This window comes from Alosa alosa, chromosome 19 (assembly GCF_017589495.1).
Source record: "Alosa alosa isolate M-15738 ecotype Scorff River chromosome 19, AALO_Geno_1.1, whole genome shotgun sequence".
NCBI classification, from domain to species: domain Eukaryota; kingdom Metazoa; phylum Chordata; class Actinopteri; order Clupeiformes; family Clupeidae; genus Alosa; species Alosa alosa.
Window position 1 is genome coordinate 29024747 of NC_063207.1, and position 12032 is coordinate 29036778.

General features: G+C 45.6%; 1 protein-coding gene across 3 annotated transcripts in view; it reads right to left on the reverse strand.

Moving 5' to 3' along the window:
- The window catches only part of cep170ba (centrosomal protein 170Ba), a 28632-nt gene extending 17100 nt beyond the window's left edge, over positions 1 to 11532 (reverse strand). For all 3 annotated transcript variants that reach the window (XM_048228529.1, XM_048228528.1, XM_048228527.1), the window contains exons 1-6: positions 11305 to 11532; positions 9859 to 9991; positions 6978 to 7067; positions 4202 to 4280; positions 3542 to 3600; positions 3022 to 3160 (exon numbers count right to left, since the gene is read on the reverse strand). In XM_048228529.1, the coding sequence (XP_048084486.1) occupies positions 3022 to 3160; positions 3542 to 3600; positions 4202 to 4280; positions 6978 to 7067; positions 9859 to 9963 (472 nt within the window). In that variant the 5' untranslated portion in view covers positions 9964 to 9991; positions 11305 to 11532. The remainder of the gene's footprint in view (positions 1 to 3021; positions 3161 to 3541; positions 3601 to 4201; positions 4281 to 6977; positions 7068 to 9858; positions 9992 to 11304) is intronic.
- Between the last annotated feature and the right edge of the window lie 500 nt (positions 11533 to 12032).

Here is a 12032-nt window from a genome sequence, read left to right on the forward strand (position 1 = left end):
GGAAAGAGAGAGAGAGAGGCAACACATACATGAGTGGAGGGAGGGAATGTCTCAAGTGCAGAGTGCAACCCAAACAAGGATAGAGGGATAGACGGAGAAAGAGTGAGAACATGGGAAAAATAGGAGTCAGAGAGAGGAAGAGAGGTGGAGACCATGGGTGAATGAGTCAAAGAGGAAGAGGGAAAGTCTGTAGGAGTGAAACATAAATAGATATATAGAGAGACACAGAGACCACCAGTGGGACTGAGAGAGAGAGAGAGAGAGAGAGAGAGAGAGAGAGAGAGACTGAACCCTGAGTGCTCTGAGACTGAACCACCAAAGTAGCTTCCCTGCATAGGGCCTCTTTCACAAGCACCACATAAGCTCATACACCGGAGACAGTGTCTCGTCCCCCCATCATGTTTTCAACTAGTCTCATTAATTTTTGAAATTGGCAATTGGCAGTTCTTGTCTCCAGTGAATGGTGCCAATGGTGCACAGCTCATATCAGAGGCCATGATGAGGGAGCATGAAGTAGCCAACGGCTCCTCAGAGTAAAACAGCCCCCCATCTGACATGGCAACTCGGAAACATCCCCTGCTGCTAAAACACTGCAAACATGAGCCCACAGTCTGGGCTTGCCGACCCATGCCAATCTTAACTAACCAACCAAGCACATGATCTTCTTCAAGGACATACTTGGGGGAAACACCTGACTGGGCTTGATGATGGGTCAAGGAGGAGGAGCAAGGAGGGATGTGCTGATCTGCACATGATTGGGGGGTTGATCTCCTACTTGTTAGTGGGGTGGAGGAGGAGGTGGTGGTGGAGGAGGAGAAGTCCCGCTGCGGAGACTCCTTCTCCAGAGCACCTTACTGAAGGCAAGGAGCAGAGGCTAATCCCTCTTCTGTGATCAGACTGGATAAAGGTCTTCATTAAAGCTCTGCACCGGACAGCACTGCTCTGCGCTGAGCTGTGCTGAGTTGGCGAGATGCTAATGAGACGAGATGCCTGCCACGGGGCAAACAGGGTAAAACCCAGGAGGGCATTTATCACAGAGAACAGGGACAGAGACAGGGAAGACTCAGTTCTACTGTATATTTGATATTTTGATATCTTAATAGTACAATACAATGTTCTTAATACAGTGAGTATTTTGTAAAATATACATTCCATTACACTAAATTAAAACTAATCCTAGTAAGTACACAACAACTAATGTACAATGTACACACTGATCAAGCTCAAGTTCAAGTTGGGTTCTGTAAACTGCCTTGAGACATTCATGTGTTACTACATAAATAAAATTGAACTGAATTGAACTGATCAACCAATTACATAGTAACTCTGCACACTAAATGTAAACTAAAGTGTGGACCTTTATGTAATGGCTACTCATATTTCCCCATTTGTGTGAAACTGCCAAGACAGATTGCTAGTTTCACATTTTCTGATTTAATTTTAGGGAATCATGTAATATGTAAACATAGCCTTGGGTCTCATTAAGGAACGTGTGCGTGTGCGTGTGTGTGTGTGTGTGTGTGTGTGTGTGTGTGTGTGTGTGTGTGTGTGTGTGTGTGATACAGTGTGTGTAGTGTGAACTACAGAGGCCTGTTTAACTGTGGCCAATAGAAAAAAATGGTTCCAATCCATTAAGGGCAGAAAGCACCAGTGTCTCTGGGAAAGGAAGGGCAGGGAGAGGCTTTCCCAGATGCTAGCTGACACATGAATGAGAGGCATTCACAGCCAGCCAGAGCCTTTCAATCCCGCATGACTCGGGCTCAGGATCTATGAGATGCTTTAAATCTTGGAGGCACCATGAATTTGAGCACCACACAGTCACTGGCTCTGTCTGGGCCAGTGAAGATCCCCTAATGCCCCGACAGAGGGTGTGCTTTGCTGGCAATCCTTCACTTTCTGACAAACTGCTTGGTAAACAGTGTAGTGGCTTAAAGCATTCCAGGAAGAACCACCTGAGTAACTGGGGAACTACAGTAGAGACCACATACTGGCATGGGCATAATGCTTAACATAAAACCAAATAATAATGAAAAAAAAAAACATTTGGATTACCCAGAAAATAAACAAACCACAAACACACACACACACACACACACACACACACACACAAGCAAATGTGTGTGTCCCAACGGCATTCTGAGAAATAACTTCAGACAAACACCATGCAAAAAAAAGGGGTTGGGGAGTCAAACCCCCTTGGATTACCTGCACGCACGCACACAGCATTCTAAATCCAGGCAGGGCACATGTACCAGTGAAATCACAGGCACCTGCTGAGACACAGTGGCTTGTCCCTGGCAAAGGCCTGGGTGGTTGGCGGGAGAGCTGAACATGCAGCCTACCAAAATCTCCCAGCATCCCTCATCCCCAATCATTCTATCCTGAGCTGAGCACGCCAACACCAAAACCCCATCCAAACCCTGCACAGCGCCTCTGATGCCTTACAGTTGAACAGAGAGCAGGGATGAGTGAGTACAACATGGGAGAGAGTGGAAGACAGGCCGAGAGAGAGAGAGAAAGAGAGAAAGAAAGAGGGAGTGGAAGACAGGCAGAGAGAGAGAGAGAAAGAAAAAGAGAGAGTGGAAGACAGGCAGAGAGAGAGAGAGAGAGAGAGAAAGAAAAAGAGAGAGTGGAAGACAGGCAGAGAGAGAGGCAGAGAGAGAGAGAGAGAGGCTATTTGTTCATTCACATTATCAGCACATCTCATGTGCATGCAGGAACATGGTCAGGGCAGAATTCAAATAAGCGGAGAGCAACACACTTCCTTTTCCCCCAAACACATGGGCGTGGAGTTGGGTGGGAGAGATAGCCAAATAAGGACCGACCTTCTGTACTACTGGACAAAACATCTCAATACAGCAGCACACAAACCGCACAACAAAGACACCCAGATAGCCAAGGGTCTCTTGTCACCCTGAAGCTTAGTTTGAAAGTGTAGGGGTTTACCGTTTACACCATTTGTGCTGGAGGATGGGGGAGGTGGGGGGTTGTAAGCTGACAAGTGTGCAGCTCTGCAGTTACCTGGTGTGGCCTTGCGGTCACTCTTGTCCTGCTTAGAGCTGGGAGACACCGTGGCTCTGCTCTTCTCCTCCGCGTGCTCCCGTCTCTTGGACTCTGACGTCTTTACACCGATCTGCAGCTGGCTGGTGTACTTCTCATGCTGGTGTTGTACACACACACACACACACACACACACACACACACATCAGTTGTATGCACCCCAAAGACCCATCATTTCACACATTCAGAGGGGCATGAATTGACCCACGCTCCAATGACAAATGGCTTTTATAATACAGTATTGCCATTCATGAAGCACTCAAGGCTGAGAAGAAGAAAATGCCCCTCATACATACATAACTGCATAAACAGCCCACCATACATAAACACAGAACAAAGAGCCATACAACACACACACACACGTAACGTTAACCCATGAACACATTAACTTCCCCCTTCTTAAGAACAATCACACAAATAAAACAGACATTAACAAGACACACACACACACACACACACACACACACACACACACAATTACCTTGAGAGCCTCCTCTGGTACCTTGTGCTGGCTCCTCTCCAGGATGTACACGTGAGCATGTGGGCACTGCTAAGGACCTTAACACCAGCACTGATGCCAAACACAATTACACACAAGACCTGGCCTTGGAACAATACACTTGAGAAAACTTGACCATCAGCTTACAATGACTTACAGCTAGTGGCCCCTTAAAAGAATTCCACACAAACATTTAAGATAGTTAAAAGAGGCTTTCTATAAACTATTCTATAACATGTGTGGTTCCTTGGAAATCATGTCTTTGATGTAACTAGCACAACACAATCACATTCTTCGAATGTTAGGCTATGTGTGTGACCCTAATCGGATGTGTTGTATAACTTACAAAGGTATATGGAAACACACAGTCTTGAATGTTTAGATCATGACTGGTATTCCTTACAGAACATAGTGAACATTCACCGACTCACAAACATGAAAGCGGCTTTGCTGCCAGTGATCCAAGTTGGAATTTGGGTGTGCTTAATTTTTCCAGGTGAAGAAACACAAAAGGTTTTCTAGTGCACACAAAGGTTTAATCTGAACCACCTGACTACACTGCACTACATACTGTATACTTCCTGATTTCAAAAAGTGGAAAAACAACCAAATTAAAATGAGGAGATGTGCTTGAAAAGATATCATATCCAAATCGGATGATGTCGGAGAGCTTGAGCGTGATGTAGGTTTGGTCTGGGATTCGGAGGTCGTTGACAAAGGTCTAGGAGGAGACACAAGACAACACAAACACAAACCAATCAAGACACCCATAGAACACACAAACAATGCAAGCCTGTGTTTAATCTATCTCCCTAAAGCCTAAGGATGCTACTTTTTGTAGTTTTGTAGAACAAGTCTGTATTTTTTGGGGGGTTTAACTATGTATTGTTGACTTTTTTGGGAATGTCTTAATGAGCAAATGAGCAAATGAGCAAAACTTCCAAAACTTTTACACAAATTTCCATTCTTAACCAACTCTGCTGGTTGTTATTTTGCATGCTGCAGCCAGTGGAGGCTCCCAGGTCCCCCTGTGAGGTGTGCCAGGCCTGTTACCCCCACTGAAAGTTAAGCCCGCACCACCGTAAGACTGTAATAAGATTGCAAAGGTTATGCAATGAGGGTGTCTAAGCTCAGGGAGAGGGCCAGTGAAGGGACAGATGGGGGGTAAAAAGGCTAAATGACGGGCATGATGGAAGTGAAATAGTGGAGGTAGGAAGTAGTGAAACAATATTTACTATAGGGGCACACCAGCACAGAACATCACATTTATTTTGCACTTCACTTTCACTGAACGATTTTCACAGATTACTGATATGTGTGCATGCACCTTCATAGGCAGTGCATTCCCATAAATTACATCTACTTATTTAAACCCATTTGTTTTTCAGATGAGGTAACTATCAAAACAACACAATGGTGTTTTTGTACCTTAAAATAATGGCTTCAGGAATGGCTAGTATTGCATGTAATGTTGTCGCGGGTATGAGCATGACCCTTTCCATCGATTTTAGACTAATTGTAAACTTTCCCTCGGGATTAATACCCCTATCTATCTAGGGGTAGCCCTTAGGGCTATATGTAAATGGGTAGCCAGTATGTTGACATTTGAGGAGAAGGGGAATTCCTACAGTGTGCAAGTCTGTATCATCAGTACAATATCCATTGTATTGTGTTTCTTTGTGAGGACTGTGACCTAACTGAGACACCTGAAGAATCCTATCTGCCAGGAACAAGAAAGCACAATTATCCAACAAACAAAACAAAAACTCCTCCTCTCAGGGTCATCATTTCAGCTCTACATTCCTAGAATAGTCAACTTCCAAATCTACAGACACGTCTATACATATGGATTTCGCCTACGGCAAAAACAAAGGCAAACACAATGCACACAGCAGACTGTGAGGTAGGCTGTTGGACCAGTTCCAACCGTAACCAAAGAAACCACAAATATGCTTGATTTTCAAGCCAAGGTTTATAGTTAGGTATCAATGAGAGATGTGTGTTCCTAATGAATGAAATGTGTAAGCCGCTTGTTCTATGAAGAGTACTATTGAAATGGAACCGCCCAGCCATCATGCGCTGTTCTGGTTATTTAAGAAAGCTGAGGGTGACTGGGATTGCACTAAACAAAGCAAAGCATTAGAACATTAGGCCATCAGGGTTAGATAGGGTTCCACCTGGGAGGGGAACTGGACAAGGGGAGCTGGTTGTGCTGCAGCTTGTAAGTTTAACTATTAGCCTCTTGTCAGCGCTGAGTGCTTTGGGAGCACTGAAGTTTATTGTCAAAAGAAACACTCAATATTGAAACTGAGACGAGCTGTTAGGACAGAAACTACTGGAGCGACAGTTCCCTGAAGAGAGCATGATTTAGCAGGTGCAGAGAAACTCAGAGAGAAAGAGGGGGGAGGAGAGGAAGAGGGAGAGAGAATGAGAGAATGAGAGAAAGGTTGAGGATACAGAATGAGAGATGGGGGGAAGGAGAATATGGGAGAGAGATGTTCACATAGATGACAGAATAAACAAAGAGTAACAGGGAAACAAAGTTGAGAGGGAGAGAAAGAGAGGGACAGACAGATAGAGGGAAATAGCGAAAGAGAGGAAGAGAGCGAGAGAGAGCAAGGGGGAGGGAGAAAGAGTGCAGCAAATAGAATGGGATCAAAGCAGCAGAAGAATGCACTGCTCTCTGCCTCAGCCCAACCAAGCCAGAGTGGCGTTGACAAACAGCTCTTTTGTGCTGAGGGGCCCTCGCTGGAGTTGTGCTCCAGAGTGGGGACAGGGACCTGCTACCTACTCGCGCATTATCAGGACTCTAACTGACCGCACCCTCACACAAAGATTGAGCAAACAAACATGTTCTGTCCCAAACACGGCATTTGGGCAGCTCAAGACCAGCTTGGCCATCTGTTGTGTGAGTGACACCCACTCATTCACCTTGTACATTACAGAGGTGCTACTATGGGGCAAGCAATCTGCTTTTACTGCACCACTCTCAAGGGGAATGGGCAGTGAACTGGGCTAACGTGGACACACCTCCTTTTCTGCAGCTGTGCTTTAATTTCTCTTTTCTTTTTTTTTTGCAGGTACTCAGTTCTGACCTCGAGCTCCGCAAAAACGCAGGGTGTGTGTGGCTAATGTCACCAGAAAAGGCTCACTTTGGGTGACTTTTTGAGAGCCTGTTAGCAAATCTCTGCCTCCGACCTGAATCTGGAGCTTCAGTAGCTGATCAGTAAAAGATATTACAACAAAGGTGGCCATAATCACACAACAGATACCTGGTTGTGGCTGAACATCCCACACCAAAGAAAGGGTATAAATACCAGAGCCCAGCACCTGTGGAGCTGGACATCCGCTGCCAAAGAAAGGCATTAGAAGCGATGCGAGGCAGTCCCCCATGGCTAGAGGTGCCTGTTTAACTCACCCCATTAAGGCTTCCCAGGTCCTTCACCAGGTGCTCATCCGTGGCAGGGTCATAGTTAATGACAGCGTGCTGTTTGTCCACACTGCGGGACTGTGAGAGGGATTGAGAGAGAGAGAGGGAGGGAGAGAGAGAAAGAGAGAGCGAGAAAGAGAAATGAGGTACAACGATGTCAGTTACAGTTGATACAAACATCTGTGCTAGTAGCAGGAAATGAACCTGCATTATGTGCTGAGTATATGAAAGTGTCATAGCACGTAACTAAATGTAGTGGCTGGCATAAAACATTCCCAGCGTACTGTATGTACAGTGAACACAGAGAGACATTTTACTGTTGGTTAAAGAGACAGATCAGGCATGCTTCTTATGGAATACAGTAATAGGCACTTTTTCAAACCACATTTGACTAGAGAGCCATATCATTACTGAACATCCCATATGAAACCTCATCCATTTGCATTGAGTAATGACACTGGAATCAACATAATCGAAACACACGGCAAAGTTGGACTTTCCTCTTATGTCATTATTATCCACTCAAGGTCTCCTCCCTCTCCTCCTCCTCCTTCATCTCCAACATCGCCTCCCTACTTCTCCTCCTACTCCATCTCCTCCCTCTACGCTTGCAGCAGGACTTCAAAGGCGAAGCCCTGGACAACTGAGCTCGTTTGCAGGGGCCTCGTTAGGGCCCATTAGCGAGGCCATTTCATGGCTCTGTCAAATTGTGTCAATTCTCCAGCCAAGAGGGAGAGAGAGAGGAAGGGAGGGAGAGACAGAGAGAGAAAGAAGGAGAGAGAGAGGAAGGGAGGGAGAGACAGAGAGAGAAAGAAGGAGAGAGAGGAAGGGAGGGAGAGAGAGAGAGAGAAAGCAACACAAACACAGAAAAAGAAATGTGCTGGAGAAACAATGGAAGGGTATAGAGATATCATGAAGAGGTGTGAAAAGACAGGAAGACAGAGAAAGAGGTAAAGAGAGATAAGGCAGGTGAGAAAGAAAGAAAGAAAGAACAGAAAAGAACAGAGAAGAGAGAGGGTGAGTGGGAGAAGAGGGAGAGAGAGGTTGGGAGGCATGCACATTGCGTTCCAGTTTGTTACACACAGAGCACTAAGGAGGCCTGGGTCATTGAGCTCAGTGGACTTGAACACTCTGTGGTCTCGGAGCAGATTGAAATGCTTCAGCAGATTAAGGGCCAAACTAGGGGAGTTCAGAGCTACAGAGCATGCTCTTTTTCACTCACCCCACTCTCACCCTCTCAGCTGCCCTTGCTAGAATGCAAGACCACACACTGCACAATCCAGATAGCCATTTATTATTGAGCTATTGTGAATCTATGAACATTTCTATTTTTTAGTTGGTCACAAATAGACCACACACTTTCAGAGGCGTTTGTTTGTTTGTGATTTTCTGGCCACTCTAAACACAAATTGTATCTTTTGACCATAGGGAGCTGCTGCAGCTCTTATCAGTGAGATGGCTGATAGGAGACCCTGTGGCCATTGTGTGCAGAGAACACGGCTGATGAGGAGGACGAGGCCTGGCCTATTTACTACTCACTTCCTCAAGGGGGACCTTTCACTAGCAGGCCAGCACGATGTTATCTTCACCACAAGCGTGAGGAAGACAAAACATGATCCCGCCTAACCACCCACACACACACACACACACACACACACACACACACACCCCACACACCCACACACACCCACACACACCCACACACACCCACACACACACACACACACACACACACACACACACACACACACACAATGCAGAGTTTTTTAACGACTACGGTGAGCATGCACAACAGCTGGCATCTAAACTGTGGTTCTGACTGAGATTCCGTGCCAGAGGCATTGTTGCCAGTTCACACCAACACTCCCGTTCCTCCTTGTATCAACACTGAGAGGAACAGCACACTCAGCCATAGACAACAACTCTATGAACCAATCAGGGAGGAGGAGAAGCAAAGAAAAGAAAGAGTAATGCTTTTTAAAGAGGCAGACAGAAATTATAAGCCACTCATCACACTAAATGGGCGAGGCATTGAAGCTGCGGACAGCCAGCCAGCCAGCCAGCCCCTCTGTTCCCTTGAATGTGCACGAGAGCACTTTCAAATTCTGCTGGCTAACCATTGTGGTAGGGCAGGGCATTCAGAGCAAAACCACAGGCCGAGGAAACCATATAAACAATTTCAAGAGGAGGGATCTGCTTCATGGTGGTGCTGTGTTTTCCAGGGGCCGACAGAAAGGGATGGAGGAGAGGAAGAGGAGATGTAGAGGAGCGTGCAGGCGAGGAACATTCCAGAAGCAGGAGTCTCGGCCTGCCAGCAAATGGTGAGAGATACTGTGCACTGGACGGAACTGGACGGAATGCAGTGGTTGCGTTTTGAGATGCTGCCAAAAGGGAAGTCTCCCTGCAGGCAATGTACAGTAGAGGCACTCAAGAATTGTGTACCCACATACACACACATATGCACACGCATACACACTTGACCTAAGCCAAGATCAGAAAAAACACTGACATACAATAGGCTTCAACAGAACAGTACAGTAAAGTAAGAACACACACACACACACACACACACACACACACACACACAGACACACACACACACACACACACACAATTAGATCAGGAAAGGCTTCAGTCGTCCAAGCCACAAGTCAAGTGGGCTACTTGAGAATCAAACTCACTAAGAGACACACAGACACAAACCCCACCCTGTCTTTATCATACCAACAAAGAGTGGCATCTCATTCAGTTTGCCAGAGCTCCACACCCATGTGGAAGAGTAGTCGCACAAGTTGTGGGGAAAGGCTTCATCTCTGGACAGGCAGCTGCCAGGATGACCATGTAGTGCCGCTGGCTTTAGGACCCTCACCTGCAGCATGAGCTCGCAGTCATCCCGGCCCACGAAGATCATCTCCCGCGGTAACCGGTGTCGTGTCCCTGAGCTGCTCACCAGGAACCATGATGTCACACTCATCTTTGCTGTTCAGAGCTCCAGCAACATCCTTGGGAAAACAGACACCACAATATTCCACTTTCACTGCTGTCATTTTTTCCAGAATGATTCACTTCATATATTTTAATAAAAAGTATTCACCAAACAGAAAAGCAAGGTCTTCGAGTGGTCTAAAGAGTGCACTTTACTGGCCACTGTTCATAAGTACTTACCCTGATGTGATACGCAAATAACATACAGTGTAGAGAAGACCAAATCTGTGTCTGTGCTTGTTGCATTTCTCTCTTATCTTGTGTCTGTTTTTAAAATCAAAAGTGAATTTATCTGAAGTATGGGCAGCGATGAAACTGGAGCTGCCTTGTTTGTTTAGACAGCTTTTGGCAGACCCAGCAGCTGGTCGTATAAAAAACAACAGCATCTAATCAGCCCTTTGGACGCTGCACACTGCAAGCACCCGCAATTTCACTGATTGAATCACAGGCTGCACACACACACATCTGAATGCAGTGTTATCCACTTGGAGACTTAATCTACAGTAAACAACAGATTTAACACGTGACTTCAACTACAATGTGGCGCAAGTAGTGACTAGTCATATCGACCATATTTGGGGTAAATACAGAGGTGACATTGTCATTCGGTAACGTTAGTTGGTGGCCTAAAGAAATTACCCATGACATGAAAATATGAAATTACAAAATTGATGATGGTGAGTGGGCACGGCTACATTACACAGAAGGAGAGACATTTTCTGACCTAGATATTAATTGTAGACTGATAAATGGTGTGCTGGTACCATGACAGCCAAACAGCTGTGCAAGCCGAAGGGATTCTTTCAAAAGTAACATCCGCAGTCCGCACAACAGTAGCCTACAGTCCTCCACTTTCACTGGTCAACTCAAAGACTAGTTGAAGTTAAAACACCTATCGACAACGGTCACCCCCCCAAAAAATACGTTAACTTCAGAGGGGAGAACAATGTTTCTATGACTGTGAGAGCAATGTAGTGACATACGTAGGAAGTCTCTCTCAGCGTGTCGTTAACTGTCTGGAAGCGGAGCATGGAATTTATCAACACGTTAGCAAGTTAGCTAAACTAGCCAACTAGCAAGCAACAATTTCGTTATAAGCTAGCTGGGTCATCTCACAAAGTAAGTTATTTTAGCTATTTTATATCGACTGGCAAATGCATTTGTTAACCTAGATAACTTTTACAATATGCCCTGAACATTCCCCCGCTCATGGTAAGACCAGACACGAATACAATACAGGAACTTCCAACTGTGAGACAAGCTTCCTTCTTCTGACATTCCCAGCCCATTCCATTTCATTTGACAACCATATAAGTTAGCAGTTAGCTACCTTGAATCCAGATTCCTTTCACTGAAAGTGACAGCCAGTTTTGATCCCAGCAATCTGATAAGTTTTGCCTTGTAACGCTGTGTATCTCTTTCCTTGTCTTGTATAAAAGTTACGCATTTGTTTGACAAACAACGAGAAAGAGGAAATCCACACGTCGCTTGTCCAGGTGGATGCAGAACACACCCTCTGTTAAACTGGCTTTGACTTCTAAAGTGGAGCGGAGCCACCAACAGCGCCTCTGGATTACAATACAGCTTGGTGACGCAACTGTCCCAGCAGTCAAATGAAAAAGCCTTGGCACCTGACCGAAAGGAAGAACCCCACCTTTTACGAAAGGTGAGCTCAGTTAAATTACAGAATCCTCATACCGGGGAGGTCAGGCAGGATTTTCTCACACACCTTTATATAGGGCTAAGGCTATCCTCTTTCACTAATAACTTTAATGGGCCTATAAATCTCTTTGTCGGATTCTCATCCTGTTAATTTGTTTAGCGTGATTATGCATTAACAGAAAGTGCCGCAGGAAAAACGATTGCTCAGATATTGTTAAAGTCATTGGTAGTGCATTGAGTTATTCAAACTTAAATAGTTCTAAGTTGCAACTGCAAGCATTTTCCTAAATATTTGAGGGTTGCCGGTTCCAACCCCGACCAGAATGGCTGAAGTGCCCTTGAATAGCCTAAAAGCACCTAACCCCTCACTGCTCCCCGAGCGCCGCTGTTGATGCA